At 34.4% G+C, this 25474-nt stretch overlaps 1 protein-coding gene across 5 annotated transcripts in view; it reads right to left on the bottom strand.

Moving 5' to 3' along the window:
* Window positions 1-1318: 1318 nt before the first annotated feature.
* Window positions 1319-25474, bottom strand: part of LOC138697610 (uncharacterized) — a 41395-nt gene continuing 17239 nt past the window's right edge. For all 5 annotated transcript variants that reach the window (XM_069823009.1, XM_069823005.1, XM_069823006.1 and 2 more), the window contains exons 9-12: window positions 23192-23769; window positions 19778-19997; window positions 14145-14340; window positions 1319-9207 (exon numbers count right to left, since the gene is read on the bottom strand). In XM_069823009.1, coding sequence (XP_069679110.1) covers window positions 8840-9207; window positions 14145-14340; window positions 19778-19997; window positions 23192-23769 — 1362 coding nt within the window. In that variant the 3' untranslated portion in view covers window positions 1319-8839. The remainder of the gene's footprint in view (window positions 9208-14144; window positions 14341-19777; window positions 19998-23191; window positions 23770-25474) is intronic.

Here is a 25474-nt window from a genome sequence, read left to right as displayed (position 1 = left end):
CGGTAGCCTACAGAGAATGTTTGTGTTTGTATGAAGTAATATTGGAAGCTAAATTAACCGATTTGTATAATTAATTATTAATTCACCATTGGAAAATGTAGTTTCTCTAGATGGACATAATGCTATAATGTTATTACAGTAACTTCTGAGTGAATCGAGGACAGGTAAGATTAAAATAGCTTCTTATGCACAGAAAACTTGATAGGCATTCGTTTCCTGTTTTTCCTAAAATAATTTTTACGACCAAATGAGTGGTCTCTGGATCAAAATGATCGCATTTTAATTTTTTAATACAATTTAAATTAACTAACATAATAAGCGATTTATCCTTCTATCAAACACGAATGTTCCCTGGATCAAATGTCCTATTTTAATTACGTAATTACTTTATATTTATTTCTAATGGGTGCAGCGGAGCGCACGGATATGGCTAGTAAAATAAATAAAATAGCGATGAAAAAGTGCAACAAATATTTGTACTTTTCTTAATTTAAAATTAATAGATCGCCACTGCAACTCTTCATACTCGCGCATGGAGGAAAGAAACACACAGCCCACACTGTGCTCTTGATGCTCCACAAGTGCAGGCGAGATGAACGTCGCTGGTCTAGACCGTAGCAACACCTCCAGATGGTGCAGGTTCTTTGAAGAAGGTTGCCGACGAAGAATGTTCTGGTCGACCAGTGACTACTGCAACACCACCTAACGTCGGCAATCATCCACCCTACAGTCCAGACCTCACATTACCTTTCACCTCTTCGAACTAATGAAGAAATTCCTAGGAGGCCAATTCTTCGGTTCAGATGAAGTGAAATCAGTCATGCACAGATGAACGAGGTGTACTAATCTGGTGTCACAATGGAAGAAATGTGTCGACAGACTTCGTTCCTCCGTCGAAAAATGGGTAAAACCTGTAGCTTTCTTGTGCATTATTTCGTTTTGCTTACCGGTACCTATTAAATACATTGCCACAAAAAATTGCTGTGAGTTACTTTTCGATCCTCCCTGTACTATGCTAGTATATGCTCAAAGATGGTGTCCATGGATTTCGTCCAATCTTTGAGGTCCTTCATATTTTTCCTTGAGCTAAATGTCGAGACTGCCCCTTATTGGCATCCTGAAAATTTGGCAACCCTGGTAATACATTCCTTTCTATTCTGTATATTTCACTTACAATTATGAAGAAAATCTGCGTATAAATGAACCAGAATTCTGCTTCTTGTAAATTTCTATTGGAATGATCATAAGTCAAGTGATTACTGATTACACATTATCAACGTAAAGTTGGGTATAAAATAAAAAAAAAAACAATAGTTAATACTGGTTTTTATCTTTATTTTTAAATTCTCACACAGAAAGGACACTTTAAACCATTGCACAAAATGTAAGCAAAATCCTGCCTACCAAATTTTGTCATGTCTTACCTTGCATTCATATACTGTTACCATTTAATCCCTCAAATAAGTATCTAGTACATCAAAAATAATGTGTTTAAATATATCTATCAACAATTTCAAACCCTAATTTTGAATATCAGGCCAAATATTACAATATTTATACAATTTAGTTTCAAATTAAATACTATACATGTATATATATATATATGAATCTAGTCACCCAAACTCACCTGTGTACTCCTTATTCCCATATGAAAAGCTGACACATAAAGAAAAATACTCTGTTACTTCATTACAATGAGGACCCTGCACTCCAACCCAATACTTGGGACTATGAAACAGACCTGGTTAGTGAGCAGTTCTTCAAAACAAATCATCTCCATTGAAACTTCAAATTCAAAAACATTGGAAAAACTAATTTCCACACTGGTAACACAGTACATTAATTACAGAAATTACCAGCCAAATTAGATACTATTCCAATACTCCATACACATTCAGTAAAGAACATAGAACAAAGTTATTTTTTTGTTTGTTTGTTTCTTTTGAGACAGTATTAAACAGGCAAAAAGCACTGGAATGCTTCTACAAAATAGTGAATCAATACATTGTATTTTGTTTCTATTGACTTTCTTTGACATTGCTCTTAAGAACTAAATTTCTAACGATGCTTCTGTAATGTATGGCTAGAAGCTAACAATTCCTAGACGAGCTCCAAATACACGAGAAATAACACACAGCATAATACGAATACCGAACTCTTGGTTCTGTTGACATTATTAAACATTATCAAAGAAAGTCTTTCTAGTTACATTAATTAAAAATTTCAAACCGACCAATGTAGTTCTAAAATTCCAGTGAATTAGAAAGTCATACTAATGATTTTTGACACTTTGTTCTTAGTTTCTGTTTTAAACAATTTTTGTTAGTAGGTGCATGGCACATAATATTCGGAAATCACGTTTGTAGATATTGAAAACTGTAGCAGTACAATGAACACATTAACTATGCTCTGTGAATTCTCATGTATTTGGAGCTTATTACAAAGAAATATTATGAGAGTGATTACTTTTATCACTAAGGTATAGTGATGCCGTATCAAATGTAAATTACATCTCAAACAGTGTACCAAAAAGAAAAGGAAAAATAACATACACAGTCAGTTTCACTTATACACACACAACATCTTAATCAACATCTTGTGTCTGCATAAGTGAGAAGTCGGTAATACAACATGAATATCATTTAGAAACTGCACAATACATGACCACTAGCAACCACCATTTGATATCTTCATACATGATGAGTTGAACTCGCTTGGTCTTATCATTTCTTACAAAAATGCCCAAAAGACTGTTCAAAATACCCGTACATTATCACAGGTATGATACATGTCCAAGATAAAATTTTAAAATTGCTTTAATATTTAGATCGTATCCTTTTATTACTATTAACTGTGTTTCACTAAAATAATCTAGTAATAATTCCGATAACTAATCCCAGATATCTTAGTGTTCATGAACAAACGGACAAAATCACTAAGAGAAGTATTAAGTGGAAAGAGATTACAAAAATTCACAAAATAGTGGCCATCAATCTAATATGAAGTTTATAAACGGGAACTACACCTGCTGGTTCTTACTGTGAAACAAGATGAAAAAGAATACAGAAACTGTCTACTTGGTATTCGTAAGAAACATGCAACAATCATTAATTTCGGTCCTTGTGAGATTCAATCAGAGATATAGGTTATCAAAACTAAATCTAATAAATATTTTCGTTATGTATTAATATTAGCATATTATAATACCAAGTTGGCAAGTTATGTTGGTGCCAGTGGTCGAGGATGTATTGAACACATATAATAAATGCTTTTTTACATTAGATAGTAAGATTAAGCTCGGAGATTATCATCTCGGCATTCATTTGCATATATTGTAAAACACTGGTTCAGACCTATATTACATGGGAAGTTAAAAGGTCTGTATTCTTTGATATGATGCGGGAAGGTTGTACAGCTTGCTAACAGCATCCTCACTCAAAGCTGCCATAATAAATAGTGATCTAAAATTCAACTAGTCTAAAATCTCTATTGACCAAACACTTGTTACAAGAATCCAGACTGGATTTATAAATTACTGAAGATATGACTGTGCCAACAGGAGTTAACAAGAAAAACACTGCATCATTCTATGGGATGGAATCTGAGAATAGAAGTGAAAAAATTTAATTGTGTAATCACTTTTATAAAACTTACAGTACTGTAAATTTAATTTTCATACTACATTTTTCTCAGAATTTTAATTTGAACTTCGCATTTTCCATGCCACTTTACACCAGTCAAGTAACTGGATTATAGACAACATATAAATAATTATGATTTGGAAGTAGTTTATCGAATGATTACTAACGACACTGATACATAAAACATACATATTGCTAGAATTTCGCTAGGCTCTACAACCACAAATTCGTAATTTTCACACGACTAAATTTATCATCACGCGATTCTTCCACTCCTTTCTCAGGAACCAACTCAACCTTTAACCACTTCAACTAGTCACAATTTGTACTCTAACATATGCACTAATATGGAGATGACAAATAGTTGAGGTGGCCTCAACAAGTTTAATATTAATATTCTAGTATGTTTTGGAAATGCAAGAGGTTCCAAGTTAATATAAGCTCTTCAAGTCCTGATATGTTCAGGATGCTGGTTTCCATTTAGTTAATAAATATTAAATAAATAAGACATTAATAAATAAATATTACAGGGTTGTCATTTAAATAAAATAATTTTGCAGCAGTATTGACCAGCTGTATGTAACGGCATTAAAATCTGTCTGCTGTACTACATCACTACAGCTAACCAACCTGTACATACATACTTAAAGGTTGTATGCATCGTCAAGTTGAAATTACGGCATATGCATGTATGCATACAACACATAATGCAATACAATAGAGCAAAGACAACGCTTGTATTTTCTCCAGACTTGTGACTAATGACATAAATCATGTAGTCACATAAATGTTATTGCAAATCATTATTAACGCTTGTATGCATACAGTACATATTTAAATTACACATTTTTAATGCACTGAGAATGTAGTGACCAATGGCAAATACTGCAAACCTACATCAATTACAATGATGCAAAGACAGAAACACCCATTTGAATATTAGTTGTCTAGCCAAGACAAAATACTACTGCTATGCATTTCCAGCACAAAACATAGTGAGCACCTCGTACTATTATGGTCCTGCCCTGCCCAAAAATTTGTCATGGCACTAAGCTAGGTATTCTTCACTACACTAAAATATTTTTGATCAATATTTGTGAATAATTCATTATTCATCTAGAAATACAGTGTTATTATATCACCCACAATTAATATATTAAATCTACCACAGCCCATTTAATTAGTATTTCATATATAATCATATAATAAGTTATGAGATTGTGCGAGTGCAAATGGGAATATGTAATGTTATTACACTGAGGTCCTGTTCGGTGTTATCCAAGACCCGAGAGGATGAATGTTTTAAAGGATCCGGACAAGCGTATCAATCATATCGAATACCCAACACATACAATTGCACACTGACATGAACGAATTTCAACAGAACACATTGCATGTGTGTCTAGGAGAATAGAGGCACAACGACTTAGCCTAATGGCAGTTTTTACAAGAATAGGAAATCTACCAAAACATTCAGCAAGCCCCAAATAATCGTCGAGCACCTCGGCTCAAAAATAACGTCCAGGACAACAAATCCACTCATTATCATTAATGTATCACAACCATTGTCATTGCAAAACACACAATATTATACTGCCCCAGCTAGTTGGTTCTGCACCCATGTTATAGTTTAAAACAAAGTAATGAGATAATGGTAACTGCAATAAATAAATGAAAATAAATAACTGCAATTCTACACGTATTAGATGTCAATATTAAAAATGTGTACTGGCAATCCCAGAAACATTAATGTTCCAGTCGATTACTAAATGTAACTAAATAAAATATAGGCTTTGTCTGACGTGATTAACTTAAACTGAACTATTACTCTGTAACTACTTAAAACTAATTAATCAGGTAAGTGGAGGCTGACTCATCCTTCCACGACCTTGCAAGATAATGCAATTTGTGCCAACTGTGTAATGTCATGTGCAATATCATGCAAACAGTGGCGCTTCATGCAGAACGTTGCATCCAATTCAGACATAGGCAATTACTAACTACCCAGGAATGATCACATAACTCTTTATCATTAAAATTTGAATTAAAAATCAACTACATTTCAAAGTTGGGATGGAAGCATTTACAAACCTTGCATATATTCTTCTTGAGAAAATTATTTCAGTGACACAAAATATTTTATAGTATTATTATCGTAATTAATTAATTTTAAATATATAATATGTCAGCTCATTAAAAATAGTTTAGAAAGGGATCGAGATAAATTTTGGATGAGAACCTTTGGTCATGGAAAAAATTAAGGCCAGAAAAAGTAACGAATACGTATATACCTCCTGCATATAATTAAAAATCATTTCATTCTTTAAAAAATCTCATGAATGTGGACAACACCGTTTAAAAACATGTAAATAAGCATTTGATGCTTTAATATCATTAATATTATAATAAAACCGTTAGGAAATTGAAGGTTCTCTGAATGACTTGTCAAGCAAGGAAGGATCGAGTCCCTGAGTACTAATGGTACAGACAATCTCACAGACACAAGCACCAAAAAATTAGTACTGTTGTATACAAGAGGATTTACTTTACCATTGTTCCCAATATCACATTAAAATATATAAGTAAACAAATCACACTTAGCAGTTGCAGGAATTAAAATTATGAAAAAATATAAAGATATTAATAAAACTCACAAATAACCTAAGAATTCAAGCTACATAACAAAAACAACATCACCAAAGTTCGTGGAACATAAAAGTGAGAGAGACAGTTGCTTGCCAAGCTACAGCAGTTGCTAATGAGTGGCAAGAACCTTGAGAGCAATCCTCAAATAGTCATATCAACAAACCGGAAGCACTTATAAAATCTGGCATAATAATACAGTACATAATAAAGCAAGAATCCTTTCCATGGCCAAGGTTCATACTTTTTAGTAAGTATATAAGTGCATTAATAACAATTATCTATATTGTGGTCAATAATACGTTACATAATCCACAAAACAATTTTCATATTGGAGTCAGTATTTGTGCTTCTACATCACAACTGACTTCATTTAGAATCACGTACTTACGATGGTGTAACCATATAATATCTAACAACAAGTTGCAAAGCTAAGTTTCCTAACACTTTTAACTTTAATACAGTAATGATATGGTGCAATAATTTTACAGCTACGCTGTCATGGAGCTCCAAGTCACACATTTACAAGTATAAAACACTGGCTATCATCATTTCACACTGAAGATTGGAAATAAGTTTTTTTAAAAGATATTTTAGAGTTATACAAAGCAGACTCATCATGCAGTCCTCCATAAAAAAAGTTATCTTTAGCTAAACTAGGTTCCTTTGAGAAGTTTGGTCTCTTCGAGTCATTATAGTTGATATCACATGCATTACATTAGGATTGTCCTCTATTAGTTTCGACAACTAGCATTGATTTATCTAAACATTCATAAGACTTTATTCAGGTTGTGTATTGAGGGAGACTAAAGATCTGCTATTCCAATCCTATCTAAGTATTGGCTTGTTTAAATATATATTCATATATTATATCACAGTTTAGAATGTCAGCAATGCCAGAGAAAAAGCACCAAACCAACGGAAAAGTGAAGAGGGAACACGCAAGACTTTCTAATCTTTCCAACTTAATTTCCAGATTATGCATGTGCAGTAACTTTCAGTCATTTGTTTAATTAATAATACTGAGGTGCAATACGTTCTAATACAGTCAAATATGAGGGCAACGAATAATTTTCTACACAGTGCACCATCCATTGAAATTGACAAAGCTTATTCTGAAGGGAGGCATTGACAAGACAAACACATTTGAGCATACAACCAGAATGATTAAGATACAACTTACAATGTGCACCCAAAAATACATTCATGATACGCTGATATCAGTGGCTCTTCAATAATGTGGTGCGGATATTTTAAAAAAGACGAGGACAAAGAAAAATGTGTGTTAGTATGTATATATGTTATGTATGTGTTAGTGTGTCTGTATGTGTGTGTATTAATGTGTGTACATATAAACCGAGAACAATCGTCTCTTATAGCCTTAATAATAACAAAAATGAATTTATTTTGCACCAAAAAAAAATAAGTGTTTACAGACAGTTACTCTAAAGTCAATCAGTCTTAGAAAAGCTCCACTGTACAAGTCAGCCATGACAGTAGCGTATTTAATTCCTAACAAGTTAGAACTTTCAAGTGGAGAGATCACATACAATTGGTTAATTATAACCAACCTTGTAATAAAAGTGATTTGTCTCCAAATACTGAGATACTGTGTAAAAAACTGGAAAACTTCAAGGAAGGTCAAACACATCAAGCCAGCAGAGTGCAATTTATTAATACAAAACAGTTTTAACTCGAAGAGAGCATTTGAAAAGATCAATGAGCCTGAATATTTGGCAAAACTTTGGCAATGAAAGGCAATATGTCTCCACTAAAGTTGACCCCCAGCGTGGTCATTTATTACATATACTGAACAAGCTTGGCTGAAATTTATTTTATGAATTGAATGTAGGTTTCAAAACCTTGTCATTAAAACAATGAGCATGACTAGTCATCAAACACTGAGGCACGGGAAATCATTTTTTAAGAAAGAAGAGAAATATCGCACTCACACTTGTGTACTAAAACCTTGCATCATATGAAAACTAGTAACAAAATTCTAGCCCTTCTCTTTAGGCAGTTCATGAAGTGTTAGCGAGTGGACTCTGAGCCATGCTTCTAGTCTACACTCGGTAAATACATATATCTAGCTAGCATCATTGTAACATTAATTACCGTTAGAATATCTTCAGTAACGTCAAGAGTATTTAAAATCAACTAAAATCAGTGCAGCACCCTGCACCAACTGAGCCTCAAAACCAACTATATTGCTCATTTCTCCTTCGTTAACATTTATAATACAGCAACAAGACGATTTAATAATCGTCATCAAACTTCATTGCTTATACTGCTTTCCCTTTTGTAACATCTATTGTAAAAACATCAGACTATTAACTCTATGAGGGGATCTATTCTAGTTGTTGAAGGGATACTCTACTAAAAAACTAGCCAAATATTACTGATATAGGTTAATAAATAGTTAAATAACTTAGATAAAAATTGTGATAAAGAATCATGTCAATTCTTATAAACAAATGCATCACTGAACTAGCTTCATATCTAGCTCAATCTTTTATCTGCAAGATTCTAGCCTCTAAATGGTTTGTAGTTATACTCTACTTGCCCACGTTATTCGCAACAGCATTAGTGGTGACAGCAGTGGTGGGAATAGTTGTTGTAGTGGTATTGGTGGTGGTGGTAGCAGCGGCAGTGGCGGAGGTGGTGGTATCAGTAGTGGGTGTACTGTTGATGGTCGTGGTGACTGTAGATGTAAGAGTTGTATCAGCTTGCGCTAAAGTAGCTGAAACAGAGTTAGCTTCTACCTTGTCACCTGAATCTGCTACTCCTGCTATCTTTGATTCTTTATTCTCCTCTTCTTGCTCTTGCATTAGCAACGTCACAACTAGGGCACACCACATCCCTGTGCGTGCTTTTCGAGATCCTGCACTGAGTTCCTGGATACTAGCTGCCAAAGCCAATATATCTGCGAAAGACAGCAAGTTTTATAATTAGTAGACCATTCATGATTCAGCACATCATCAAATTTTATATAGTGGCACCATCGAATCTGTGCCCCCGTAAGATATGTAAACTGAACCCTAATTCCTTTTCAGCCTCGGTAATTCATTTTCCTCCTTGCATTCCTATCTCTCTCTTTTCTATCTCTCTTTCTCTCCCCCACTACTCACAATTTTGAACCTTCTTCAGTTTATTTGCACTTGCAGTCCAGTGTTGTCAACTCAACATCAATACTGCAGCACGGAGTGGTGAAAAAATATTATTAAGCAAGTAATAGCATTTTTCGATGAAGAGAAACATACAGGTCAATATCTGTTCCCTATAAATCAGGCAACGAAAAGAGCAGCTGCGATCACAGATGAGGCTTATTTTATTTCAATTGATTACGTATTAAAATTACTTACTTAACTAATACTAATATAATACAACATTTTTATGTAATTTATAAAGGCAAGTCAGAGCGCCTAATAAAGAAAATCAGGTGACAGGAGTCTGTGCAGGAGATGAAAAGCTAGAATCACCAGGGAAGAACAGACCAAGGGAACCTTTAATTCTTGCAGATGATATAGAGCGATGTATTTTGAGAAGAAAGATACAAGAATTTTATACCTTGCAGAAAGAAGTTCCATCTTTGAAGAAATTATTGAAGGTTGCGAGGAAAGCAATAAATTTCTAAGGTGGGAAAGAAACGTTACGGATTAATAGAAGAGGAAGTAGCTAGATTTGTTATGAACTTGGGTGAAGACAGCAGCAGCAGCAATAGTAGTGACTCAGATTCAGATATGTCCGGCATATGCCCTCTGTAATTTCATGCACAATACAAGTCTTGGTCTTTTGTAAATATGTAAATTATTTTCATAAGAATAAATTAGAACTCCTGCACATTATCAGCATGTTATGTTTTATAGTATGTAAATAAGATCGTAGTATGTATTAACTTCGCCATAGCCGGTCCTTAGGCCAGATGAGAAAGAAAGAGGGTACATGACTATGTGTTCATTCATTCCTACAATTTTATAATTTTATTAGGCCTTCAAGATAACGTTCCAAACGTAACAAAATAAGATAATAAGGTGAAGAAAAGTATTTATGACGAAAACATTTCTTTTTAGAAACGAAATAGATTCCCTTCACGTAAATTCCATTTAACCAACAAATATCCACTGTAATTAATAATTATATAACTATCTCCAATTAATCTTAGAAGTCAATCAGCGTCATTAGATCTACTTAAATTAAATTATGAATAAGTAATAATTAACCTCACATTATTAATAAGCAATATTCAAGAGACATGACACTGTTTGGCAGAAGTTTGGCAACACCCCTATTCGGCAAAGTTCGTGGCCTGCAGTTTGACGTGGTGGGAGGAAAGCGGGTGGAATGGAGTGAGTAGAGGCGTTAACTTTTTCAAGAACGACGACAGCGCTGAAGGGGCACAGATCTGATGGTCCGACAATACTTAAATGTATCTTTAAACCATGGGAAAGATAATATAGTGTATTATTTAACTAAGTACTGAGTATTTATATTCCATTCCATCACAGGTTTTTTTTCTATATATATTTTTGGAAGACGCCATATTTCTGTTGACTATCAGTGTTACTACTTCTTTTCCACAGATTTTAACAATTGCCGTATATACGTGAGTACCCTGTGCATATTTTTTCCAGAATTTAGCGAAGAAAAACTGAGTTGCGTGCAATATTTGAAGTAAGGTTGATACCGCTTTGTCTCAAACACTTTTCAAAATTTCTTCTCCTAAAATTAGGATGTGTGGATTATTCGATGGCGTGGAGTATTCACTTATATATGGTATTATCACTATTGAAAAGAATGGACAGCTGTTTCAGTACGTTTTCTGATTAACACCCAAACAGCCTTTCTTCCACTCCCTCCCAGAATCCTACATATTTCTCTGTTCCGTGAAAAGGGCCACAAACCATGTTTCGATATTATTTCTTTAATAACCAGGTAGTCATTCTTCCACTGTCCCACATAGTAATTTCTTGCTTCTCAACAAGATAAATGTTTATAATTGCTGTTGTTTCTGGTAAAATGTACACTCTTTGTGAAAGCACTGTTAAACAGTCATGCCTGATGATTAATAGATATATGATAATTTCTTGGTTTGTTTTTGTATTCTTCCCTGATGTCCTGAATTCCGTTCCAATAACGTTAACAATGAAAAGAAGTCTATTTACAACCCATGTATTCCTCAGTTCACTAAGAGATACAAAATGAATATTAATACATGGGAAGTGAAAGGACTTCTTTTTTTCGCTAGGGGAACTTAATTTAAGTTAACCAAAACGATTCTTCTTTCTCTTAAATTTTTTAATGAGGACATTAATAAAATTTGTCCAATGGTATTAAAAGATTTATTATCCATTTTACACAATCACTTGTACCGGTGTAACACTATGTGATATTACTTACTTCATTTCATTATACTTCATTGCACTCTCATCTCATGTTTCTTCGAAATCAAATTGTACTTTATTTTTAAACCTATCATTGTTTTGTATTCTCTCCGAAAATCATATTGTAGGTATTTCATTTTTAAGTTAACCTCTGCTTTGTATTCTGGATCCTAGTAGTCAACCGTAGATGTCGGCCAGATGTCCCAAATTGTGAAATTAGAAGTAATACACAATGGTTTTTGAAGGTAAGGGCAAATGTTTCTCGTGGAAACAATTCCATATCGAAAAACAAGTGTCATAAATTAATAATCTGTCTTATGGCAGAGTGTAAAATCCTATATGAAAGACAAATTATATCCACCTTGTATAGTTGAGGTTATAATGAATTCGTCAGAATACGTGCTTACTATAACCACGCACTTCTGACAAATGAAGGGTACCCGGGAATAACGATCAAGGTCCATTTTAGAAAGTTTCGAGAAAAACGAATTTTAAAGTTTAAGCACTTAATAGTATTTAACAGAAATTGACGTAGTGGAATATCAAAAACGATGATTTCTTATTACTAGCTAGACCACATGATAGTACAGTGAAACCTGTTCAAATCGGAACCTGAATAATCCGGAATTCTGTCTATTTCGGAACAATTTATTGGTCCCGGCGAAATTTGTATGTATTATGTGTAATTTTTCCTGAATAAAACGGAAACTGTCCAACGCGGAAAAGGAAACTGTCTGCTACTGTTCAAAACGGAAACAATATTTTGGACACACTATATTTTGTAATTATATTTTGAAACAGCGTGTAATTTCAAGGAATATACGAAATATGTAGGTCACTAAAATAAAAACAAGTTTTCTTTGCAAAATTCTAGAGGGTATGAGGGTGTGTTGGCCTGTCGGTCATAAATTTTATTACCCTGTTAACTAGGCAGACGAGTCCCTTCAGAGATTTTCAATGCTTCACACACGTATACTGCCGTAGCTAAACAGAGCGCAAGTGTAGTGATTTCCAGGTAAAAAAAAAAAGTTGCATAAAATGTGGCATTAACATTAAGTGATGAAGTAAAAGTTATCGAGATAAAGGAAAATTAGAAACAAAGTCTATGTGAAATAATATAGAAATACAGTTGTGGAAAACTCAGGGTAACACTTCAAAAAATAAAGATCATAATGAGTGAGTGGCGTGCGGCCAATATTGGTGACACAAAAGGAACCAGAAAGCAACTGTTTATGTGAAAATAAATGAACTGTTGTGGGAGTGGGTTCTTCATGACCTTTCAAAGAACAAGCCAATTTCTGGATCTGTTCTGCAAAGCAAGCTATTGAACTGGGAAAGAAATTAAATAAACCAGAATTCAAGGCTTCTAATAGATGGCTCCTAGTCCAATTAATTAATAATGTGCAGTGATATGCAGTACAGTATTAGAGTATAGTGTTAGATATTAAATAGAATGAGATTAGTAAACTTTAGTAATGTTTAATGACTAATGAGTGAGTTACGATAATATTTATACAGAAAATGAGATTTTAATCAAGATGATTCACCAACGTAACGAGTGACAGAAAGCTGATTTAATATGATGAGTGTTAAATGGAATATTTTGTACTTCTTGCAGTTTATGGCATGCCATTTTGTTTTTCATGTATATGAATTACAAAATATTCCATTTTAATGTCACACCTGAATAATACAGAAACCTGTCCACAACGGAAAAAAAATTAGGACCATGTCACTTCCGTCTTGAACAGGTTTCACTGTACTTCCTTTCCACTATAAGATAGCATTATTAACTCAATTTCGATTTTTGATGGACCTTGATCGTTTTTTCCGTGTACCCTTCAAATAGTTCGGACAAAATCGTCAGAAATACTCATCCATTATAATTATAGCCTAACAATGAAATAGATTACAGTAAACTGTTTTGACGTAGAATATGTCTTTCCCCACACCGAGTATGGACAGTCATTCTGAGATCCATAGTGGAACAAAAAATGGCAGAATTTCAAATGTTTATTATAACAAGAATATGAGCCACAGCCGAACGCTAATGTTATTAGAAGTGGACCGATGTAACCACGCCCAATGACACCAAATCCCCTGGCTATGGGCATGAGGATGCCGAAGTTTGTATAAAATTAACTGTGCTGTGTAACCTCTCTCAGTAATATCTCTACATCGAAAGCAGATCTGTGCGACCATTCATTTGATTTGTAATCCAGAATTCTGCCATACTGTAAGGCTAATAAACACGTGAACCATGGTGAAAAACTTCGGAATGTTGCTTCATATGAAGAGAAAATATATTGCATGCCCTTCATTCATTACTTTTCTTATCATAGATCCATTTTCTCCGTTTGTAAACCGAAACAAAAATAAAACATTCAAACCAACACAACTGTAGTTTCATTCCCGAAACTGAGTGCCTTACTTTTTGTATTGTTGATACAACACAGAATTTATTTAATTCACTATTTACCTTTATCCTCTTGAATACGAGGAGTCTGTATCCCAGCCACAATATTATGGTGACGGTTGGTGGAGTTTATTATCTCATCACGACGTCTGGCTTGAACTTTTTTGATTGCATCAAGCCATGCCTCCATAGACACATGGATCTGGGGATTAACAGCTTCACCACGCAGCCGCTCCATTTTAGCAATCAGCGTGATCACCTAATATGAAAAGATAATTTAATGACTTAAGATCAAATTGTAACAGAATGCAAAATACATATTATACTGGCTGCCGAAAATAAGAGTGACGTGACTTAAGTCACTTAAAAATATGGTATTGTTAGTTTGATATAAACACATTATAAAATGTAATTCCATTGTCACAATACTAAAAGCCATATAGAACAGCATTTTAATACACAGACCTGTTGTTCTAATGTAAGCCACCCTCGTCTACAACGTGAGAATTATTTTTAAGGGGATTGAAATAGGGTATATTTATTTATTTACTTATTTATTTCACCACTCATTGTTGACGTCATGGCAGATTAGATGTATTCCAGTTCTTAATCCGCCATCACTCTCTATACAAATATAACAAAAAATTAATACATTTGAACTTATAAGTATCCTCTGTTTACAATAATAATACTACTAATAATAAAAAATAATAATAATGATAAAAGTAATAATAATAATAATAAACTAATAAGTATACCTCTTTTATTTAAAACTCCTACTCCTTTAAGAATTATTCTATTACTTCATTGACTACTCTTCGTAGTTTCTCATCGTGTAACTCCTCAACATTTATAATTCCATCTCTGTTAGAGCTCTTCCCGTCTAATTTTAAATCTAAACAGAAATTTTCCTAATTTATGCAGATTGCTTGCGTTTAGGTGACCATTCATTTTTTATAAGCTACTATAGCGTTTATTTGTAGAAATTTCTTATCCACCCAACTGTTTCTCAAATCATTCGTTGCCTGACACTTTAACGCAATATGCATTGCGTCTTCAGCTAGTCCACACAAGGGACATTTATCCTTCTCTACGTTCCCTCTCTTATTCTTGAGTCTCCAGATACCTAATCTCCACCATGCCATTCCCGTTCTCTCTTCCCTTGAATTTAGTCTAACATATTCTTCCTGTTCCCAAAACTGTTTCACCTCCCTATAGTATTTTAGTGATCCTAGGTCTTTCATATTACTAAAAATATCTTGTGCAAATCAAGCTTTCAGATATAACTACCTGTAAAGTTGATTTGAAATGATTTAAAAATATCTTGTCTAGAAATTTCGTTTGTCCTCTCTTTTACTAATCTTCCAATAGTTTTCGTGTTTATAGACCCTAGTTCTCTCCATAGCCAATTTAGACCTAATCTGTTTATTTCACTTTCCAGCTCTTTCAGCCAATTCGATTTCCAATTAGCGGCTTTCATACAAAAGATACGTTTTAATAACTGCCGAATCATTCCTACACTTTTAAGGGGATCTTTTACCCACCTGAGTTTATTATTATTATTATTATTATTATTATTATAAAAAACTGAAAGTTAGAATTTATAAAACAGTTATATTACCGGTTGTTCTGTATGGTTGTGAAACTTGGCCTCTCACTTTGAGAGAGGAACAGAGATTAAGGGTGTTTGAGAATAAGGTTCTTAGTAAAATATTTGGGGCTAAGAGGGATGAAGTTACAGCAGAATGGAGAAAGTTACACAAAGCAGAACTGCACGCATTGTATTCTTCACATAAAATCCAGACATTTGAGATGGGCAGGGCATGTAGCATATATGGGCGAATTCAGAAATGCATATAGAGTGTTAGTTGGGAGACGGGGGGGGGGAGGTTGCGGGGGAATAGACCTTTGGGGAGGCCGAGACATAGATGGATAATATTAAAATGGATTTGAGGGAGGTGGGATATGATGATGGAGACTGGATTAATCTTGCACAGGATAGGGACCAATGGCGGGCTTATGTGAGGGCGGCAATGAACCTTCGGGTTCTTTAAAAGCCATTTGTAAGTAAGTATTATTACTTACTTACTGGCTTTTAAGGAACCCGGAGGTTCAGTGCCGCCCTCACATAAGCCTGCCATTGGTCCCTATCCTGAGCAAGATTAATCCAGTCTCTACCATCATATCCCACCTCCCTCAAATCCATTTTAATATTATCTTCCCACCTACGTCTCGGCAAGTAAGTATTATTATTATTATTATTATTATTATTATTATTATTAACTTTCTGTTGATCTCCTCTCGTAGTCTTTATACATGTCAATTTTATTTTGTTAATCTGTAGTAAAATTTTATTGTTATTATTTTTTTGTAATGTATTATCTATGACTAAGAAATGCATACTTGTACATCAGATAAAGAAAGAGACTAAGGGAGTTTGCTATCACATGTTTTGGAAGTTGCTACATCCCTACATACAGAATGACGTTGCCATTTGCTTTCTTGCTTCTAGTAGAAGTTGCACAATGTTCTGGGTGGTAATATATAAAGAACAGAGTATTTGAAAAGACAGTCTTCATTCATTGTCAAGTTCTTTTCCTCTTGACGTGGCACATATGGTGAAGCCATCCACAGGGGTGGACGGACACCACATAAGTGGGGAGGCCCAGCCCTATTTTTAGATATTTTTAAGGATAGGAAGTCACAAAATATTCACTTTTTTTTTACATAAAAACATTTCTGTTAAATCACATATGACTGAAACAGTAATTATGTTTTAAACAAGTTTAAGATTTTTCCTCACTCTGTCTGCTAGTGTAGCATCTGGTGAATGTGGGTTCAGTAAACTGACCTCAATCAAGAATCAGTTGCTAACACATATCGGTCAAGGAAACTCAACAGTCTAACAATGCTACCTATTGAGAGTGAGCTGGCTTCAAAGGTCTGCTTCAATGAAGTCACAGAACAATTTGTCGCTACCTGCTGAAGTGAGACGATTCAAAATGCCACCATTTGCTTCGAATCTCAAAATATTAGAATTAGATTCTGAATAAAATAGGCTACTTCTCAAACGCTTCTTTAATATGATGTTTCAATTAGGATATTGCTGTATAAAAATTAGGCTACACTACACTAACTTGGTCATATCTCCATATTAATTTTTCTTAGAAGTATATTTTTAATACTCGTATTTTCACTGCAATATGAATGTTTTTTTAATCGAATTTCGTTTTTACTGATTGTAACAATGATTATTAAACATGTTTATAAACTGAAATTTTTTTTATGCTCGACCATGCCGAAATGTAGTAATTATACACCTGGTAGCAGTCCTTTAATGCATGTCATTAAAGTACACCTACTCATTAAAGTACAGGTGTTCAGCCAATGACAAGTCAGCTTTGTACCGTTATAAACCTGCAAGTATAGATTATTCTCGGATATGCAATCGAAAGAGAATTAGTGAAAAGTCACGGAAGCTGGAAATCCAATACTGTCGCAGAAGGTTATGTTCTGTTACTATAATAATTAGAGTTAACTGTAAATAATATTCAAATAAATTCAATTTGTCATCTCGTTTTTCAATTCTAAATCAATTTTCAGGTTATACCAAAGTAATGTTCATCTTATTCTGTGCCAAGGTCAATGAAATTCGGCCTCTGAAAAAATCAATACTTTCGCATCTGCGCACATCTCACAATTCAGATCAGTTCGCACATAACCATAATTTTGAATACTTTCAAGTTAGAAATATGGTCGAGCATAAAAAGTCGTAAGAAACTTGCCTATAATGGTAATTAAGACGCTCGTATGAAAATTATGAAACTCGCTTGCGCTCGTTTCATAAACAATCATACTTGCATCTTAATTACTACCATTATAGGCTCGTTGCATAATGTACTATTGCTCAAATAATATTTCAATTTTAGTAACAAACAACGTTGCCAGACTTTGTAGTAAAATGTCCTTAACTTGTTGTCTTAGTAGGCCTACTGTATTTAAATTACAGAATTTCAACATTCATTAAAATATTGGTGAAGGGAGAGGGCCCTGATAAATGTGGGGGGGATACAATTCCTATGGGTGGCCCTGTGTCTGGGACACTTGAACATTTCAATCTTACACAGGTGCATAACCAGTCTATTGTTGATATATGTTCAATGAGTAATACAACACACATTTTTACCATTAACTTCTGCTGGAAAACGATATTTCATAATACAGATCATCCTACAACCTTCCCATGTTACCTCATGTAGTTTCATTGTTTTTCTGTAGATCGATCGATCGATCGATCGATCAATCGATCAATCAATCAATCAAGCAATCAATCAATCAATCTTCTTAATGTATCCAGCTGTTTGCCGACAACATGAAGTCCACTATAGACTATTCAGTTGTTTTTCACGAGAAATGAGGGGTATTTTGATCGGTGTTCATTATAGATGCCTATTGCTAGTAGCCAGAGTTGGGGTGTAGTCAATATATACTGCAGGGCTGTGTCTTCTACAACTGGTACTGATGATTTTAATTTACTTCTTTTGTGGTTTATGGATGGACAGTATAGAAGAATGTGTTCCAGATCTTCATCATGATTATTACACCACAGATAAGTAGGATTATCAGAAATGTGAAATCGGTGTAGGTACAATTTAGTGACAATGTGACCTGTTCTAGCTCTTGTTAAAAATGTTTGAACATGTCTGGGCAAGTTTTTGTACATTTCTATCTCCGGAGGTAAAATAGTTTTCCTGTAGATGGCAGCAATGCAGTTAGTTTTCAAAATGGAGAATGTAAATTAGGTGCAAGTAAAAAAGAGAGCAGTGACTGAATTTGTTTTGCGTAAAATGAGAGCATCACGAACATTCACAGATTTAACCAACTATTTAACCATTTAAATATCTATGGAGATCGAAATGGAGCAAACCTATGATCAAAAGCAGAGCAAGGTAATCTGTATGATCTCACATGCTCTGGACAGTCTTTTAAAACAATAACTGTGTACTTCGAGAAATATGCTTCGCAGTAATTTTGGATACCAAAACACACAGAATCACCAAATTCGAAGCCTGATTGACCATTTTGTTGAGAAGCTGCAAGCATATTGCGCTGTATCTTGGCTGTACCTTTATAAAACAGCAAATATTTCTATTTCTCAAATGTACTATCACTTACATTTAATAGAGAATCATGATCAATGGATTCATATATGGATGAAATAAAATTATAATGTAACTTTATTTACTATGACTTCTCACCATATTAATTTCAAAATAACTTAAAACAGAAGACGCCCAACTCTGAAAATTTACTGTTATTCTGCAAAACTTGATTTCGACAATGTTACATTGGTAGAATGTCCACAAATGAAAGTTGTTTCATTTTTTCGATTATATATGGAACATGATTTTTGGCCACCTATCTATATATAAAAAATATATATTTTTCCTACTCCTAACTGTTTACTTTGTAAAGAAGACAAAACTATAATGGATATGACACACTTCAATAACTGTAAAAATTTAACAGCTGCTGCTCTGTCACTGCAATACTAGGAAGCAAGAAGACAAATGGAAGAACTCCAATACACCAAGCATTAGCAACCAACCAACCAACATTGGTAGAAATATACAAACCTTTAAATCAAAATATTCACAGCAAAAGAAAGCTTAAGAAGTACAAGTTTAAATACTTACTCTTGCATGTTCACGCAATTGGTCCACAATGAGACGATCAACACGTGATGGGTTAGGTGGGAGTCTAGGTACAGGAATGTTATTAGCTGAAGACACTTTCTTCCCAGGATTATGTCTTGCAAGTTCAGCTTCTGTCTTCTTTCGCTCCTTCTCGAGATTCTTAAATTGATCATAACACTCCTCAAGACGCAAGTGAAGTTCACTAGATGGACCACTGCGACTGCAACAAATATCACACAATATTTAAAAAACACCGGAAGTGAGGGCAGCAATGAACCTGTAGGTTCCTTTAAAGATATTTGTAAGTAAGTAAGTAAGTAATAATCTGATAAGCTTTTTTATTTCTAACACTTTACTGGCATGTAAAAGAACTCCTGCGGGACAAAATTCCAGCACACTGGCAACGCTGATATAACCTTGGCAGTTGCTAGAGTCGTTAAATAAAACAATCTATTAATCTTCCACAGATTATATTGGTAAGAGAAGTTTGACTTGGGTTATATTGTTCTTGTAGCTTGATTGATTTCTGTATGAAGCCATGTTGGGTTTTAAGGTTTCTCTCTCTATCCTGATAATTTAACCAGTAATTAACTATTATGTGGGAATCTTATTAATTTTTCATATTGTAACAGAGCTTGTTTATTGACCTGATGGGCTATTGGATTATTTTCAGCAAGGATCTGCAATGAAGTTAGGGAGTAGATTTGGCTGCACCTGTTATGAGTTGAAGAAAATTATTTTGAGTTATTCCTAATTTATGCAAGATATAATATACATTTATATCTTCTCACCATTCGTGAGCTTCCACAAGGGACAAAGAGTACTTAACCATAGAAATTTTTACCAGTTCATGAAAAACCATTGATTTTGTTTTAACAATGAAATTCCTACAAGTACATAACTGCAAATAATTTTTTTTTTGAGATTAGTGAAAATATACCTATTTTTAGAAAGGTGTTACAAAAAAGTAAAGAATGCTACTGAACTTAGTTTGATTTCGAATATAGGTGATTCTTCAGGAGAGCAATTGATCCTTTCAATGCAGCTAAAGTTACAATCGGAATAATAGATGTAGGTATTCCAAGCCTCTTAAACACATCTTTCATGAAGAGAGTAGCGGTACCTCTTGCTCCAACCAGAAGTCCGATTACTTCAAGCTCTTTTAGCTGGTATTTTTTGAGGTAATAGGGAGTGGTAGGATTGTAGATATTCTTTATTACTAGCGGTGATCAAAGTTATTGTAAAACATAACCTCAATATTTGCCACAGGACACATTTCACTTCATCACTTTCCCATATTAAATTCAATAATCCTACATTCACATTGTTAAAAGTGCCAATGCATGTTGCAGAAAATACGACACGTAATAGAGAAAATCTGAGCTCAGTTTTGAATTCAGCACCTCAAGAAACTATAAATTAGCATAAATTTTTAGAAAAGTTTTTAAGATGCTTAATTTTACAAGTGTGTTATTGACCTTTTAGCAGAAACAATGACTACATTAAAAAACGTCAAATTTATAAAATTTCCGTCATAGATCACCAGCCTACACTACCATAAGCTGTGGCAGTGAGACTTTGGTGCATGATAAACTCATGACAGTTCTTTCTTCTCGTGATGGGCAACATAATATAATAAGAAGTAACTTTTCTGTTGTTAACTACGTTCTTACGAAAATAAATAGACGCATAAATAAATATACACACTCAAGGTCCTAAATACTTTGCAGGTGATATGTGCTCATTTACACCTTCCCCAGTTTTAAAATTACGAACTGCAACAGTTAATAAATACGCAATTTTTTAAATTTAATGAACGTAAAATAATATCCACGAACATGTTTTGTTAACAGACAAAAAGACTTCTTAATGTGGACACACCTAAAGTGTGTATATTAAACCATATGTGTAATATGTTAGTATTCTGTTCTTTAACTTTTTGTTAAATTTTCATTTCTTGTATACTTTGTGACATGGTAGAGAAGGCTCTATGGCCTTAACTCTGCCAGTATAAATAAAGAATTATTATTATTATTATTAAGCCTTTCCACCGAAATTTTAATATTTTGAAGCCCAAGCGCAACCTATACTTGGGGCTACTGTACAAAGACTGACCCATATCCAAGTCTAGCTCACAATTCGCATAGGAATTGTACTCAGTCTATGGCACTTTGTAACATTCTGTGAACATTTTTCAGTACTATCGTGATTTGTGCAACCATTTGTAGTTTAAGCCTTTGTAGAAAAAATATAATATACTTTGTAGACCTGTTTTTATTATGCAATAGCTATCGTCTATAGGCTTCCAAAAACAAAAATTCCAATTTCTTGATGAATATCACATGTCAGATGGTTCAAAGAACACTGATGATTCTGCTTTGAAAGGAGAATTGTGATAAAGGTTCTGTACATTAGAATCAAACCCAGAAAAATAACTGTCACTTGTACACAAAACCTGTGACATACAGCACTGGGCTTGTAGAAGGTGCAATATTTGCACAGAAAGCAGCAACATACTGAACAGAAAAAAATTCGTCACAGGAAAGAAGACGACAACCCTGACATGGGTAGGTGAAGTTTGTATGGAGAAGGCAAAACAGTCTTCTAGAAAAGTAGAAAGGAAATAAATAAGTTGGTGTCCTGATTGTAATGCATCACTAGGCTAATCACAAAGCTACAAAATTTCCCATACAAAGAGGTATTACATATGAGATGATAGTTTGTGCTTTTTTTTTTTTTTTGTAAATTTCCGTGTTTGTAAATAAATGTACAACTAATCTTGCAAAGAGTCATCTTACTTACTTTATATATCAAAATTATCATTGAACTATTGTCTTTTAGAACGTGCATAGTTGACTTAATATGTGAACTACAATCGTGATTGCAGAATTTTCAGAAAATAAATACAATAAATTAAAATAAAAAAAACTAGGATTCTAAAATCAATAGGTTCCTAAATGGCTGGGCTTCGAACAGTTTTTTTTACCTGGTTATTTAACAGCACTGCATCAACTACGAGGTTATTTAGCGTCAATAGGACTGGTGACAGCAAGATGGTATTTGACGAGATGAGGCTGAAGATTCACCATAGATTACCTGACATTCGCCTTATGGTTGGGGAAAACCTCGGAAAAAACCCAACCGGATAATCAGCCCAAGCGAGGATCGAACTTGCGCACGAGCACAACTCTGGATTGGCAGGCAAGTGCCTTAGCCGACTGAACTACGCAGGTGTTAAACTATTTATTTGTTCGAATGACAGGTACATTGATAACTTATCTTAACTAATCACAACCTCAAGTTGATGTGAGGTTGTGTGTCATTTTGTAGATCTTTCTGTCGCTAGTAAGCATCCAGATAGATCTACATCGTACATATATCTATACTGAAATAGTTCATGGCATTACTACTTACCGAACAGATCTGAAGCCATACATATGTGGTGGAAAAGGAAACATTCCTGACACGTCATAGAAGGGCATCATATCAGATGACGATGATGGAGGCCCTGGTGGAAGGTAGCCGAGGCCTGGTCTGTTCTTCATTAGCTCTGCATACAATTCTGTAGGGTAAGGGGAACCGTCCAAAGGTGGGGGAGGGATTAAATGATGTAACGGTGGTAGAGTATTGGTAGTGGGAGGACAATATGGCATGTGAAGGCCTGGGCGAGGATCTGTTGGCAGGAAGCTATTGTTTGTTTCAAGTGTTGGAGGTGGATTACCAGAATTGAAGCTTGGAGACGTCATTGTGTTGTTGAAAGCTGAGCCATTATTACTACTGGAAAGTTGATTCAGTCGAGGAACTCCAGTCAGTGCTTGTAAAGTCTTCCCCCCCAATTCGTTGTTATTGTTGTTATTATTGTTGTTGTGGTTAAGAGGATAATTACTCCCTCCACCTCTTTCCATTCCACTTGATCCACCCAATCTCATTCCATTGCTACCACTGTACCCGAAGTTTCCAGCTTCTCCTTTGTTCAAACCAGATGAGAAAGACTGAAAATAATGATGCCAATAAGTACACCAAAGTGATGTTTGAGATGTCAGAAAAGTAAAGTATTATAGTATACAAGAGGTTAGTGTACAGGACTTCATTGCCAAGAACTCAGCATTAGTTAGCAACAATAAGCTGTGTGGCATACCATATATTCTGCCATTCCATTAGTTTCATAAATCTCTTTCCACTACTTTCTGGAAAAGTACAGTGTGTAGATGACCTACAATTTATGGTACTGAATTACTAGGTTCAGACATAACATATTAATTACTTAAACAAATCTGTACATGCGCATTCGCTAGAAATCCCAGTAAATTTTTATGTAGTTTTTTAAGGATTCCAGGAAACATGACAGGCCAAAATTAATTAATTCTGAAAGAATATCCCAATACTTACTTACTCACTTTTAAGGAACCCGGAGGTTCATTACCGCCCTCACATAAGCCCGCCATTGGTCCCTATCCTCAGCAAGATTAATCCATTCTCTATCATCATATCCCACCTCCCTCAAATCCATTTTAATATTATCTTTCAATCTACGTCTCGGCCTCCCTAAAGGTCTTTTTCCCTCCGGCCTCCCAACTATCACTCTATATGCATTTCTGGATTCGCCCATACGTGCTACATGCCCTGCCCATCTCAAACCTCTGGATTTAATGTTCCTAATTATGTCAGGTAAAGAATACAATGCGTGCAGTTCTGTGTTGTATAACTTTCTCCATTCTCCTGTAACTTCTTCCCTCTTAGCCCCAAATATTTTCCTAAGCACCTTATTCTCAACATCCTTAACCTATGTTCCTCTCTCAAAGTGAGAGTCCAAGTCTCACAACCATAAAGGACAACCGATAATATAACTGTTTTATAAATTCTAACTTTCAGATTTTTTGACAGCAGACTGGATGATAAAAGCTTCTCAACCAAATAATAATACGCATTTTCCATATTTATTCTGTGTTTAATTTCCTCCCGAGTATCATTTATATTTGTTACTGTTGCTCCAAGATATTTGAACTTCTCCACCTCTTCAAAAGATAAATTTCCAATTTTTATATTTCCATTTCGTACAATATTCTCGTCACGAGACATAATCATATACTTTGTCTTTTCGGGATTTACTTCCAAACCTATCTCTTTACTTGCTTCCAGTAAAATTCCTGTGTTTTCCCTAATTGTCTGTGGGTTTTCTCCTAACATTCACATCATCCACATAGACAAGCAGCTGATGTAACCTGTTCAATTACAAACTCTTTATGTTATCCTGGACTTTCCTAATGGCATACTCTAGAGTAAAGTTAAAAAGTAAAGGTGATAGTGCATCTCCTTGCTTTAGCCCACAGCGAACTGGAAACGCATCTGACAGAAACTGACCTATACGAACTCTGCTGTATGTTTCAATGAGACACATTTTAATTAATCGAACTAGTTTCTTGGGAATACCAAATTCAATAAGAATATCATACAAAACTTCTCTCTTAATCGAGTCATATGCCTTTTTGAAATCTATGAATAACTGAATATCCCAATACTGATGTAATTTAATTAGGAATTTCAGTGAAAAATAAACATCAACAGGTATCAATTAATATGATGAACAGTATCAAATGTTCAATAATGTTATTTCTTTTGTTAATTTCTAATGAATGCCAGTGTACTACGAATCCGCCTGCGTGAATAATATCACTTTTGCTTTTGTAATCAACAAAC

Source organism: Periplaneta americana, chromosome 4 (genome assembly GCF_040183065.1).
Source record: "Periplaneta americana isolate PAMFEO1 chromosome 4, P.americana_PAMFEO1_priV1, whole genome shotgun sequence".
NCBI lineage: Eukaryota > Metazoa > Arthropoda > Insecta > Blattodea > Blattidae > Periplaneta > Periplaneta americana.
This window is presented reverse-complemented; position numbering and strand designations above follow the sequence as displayed.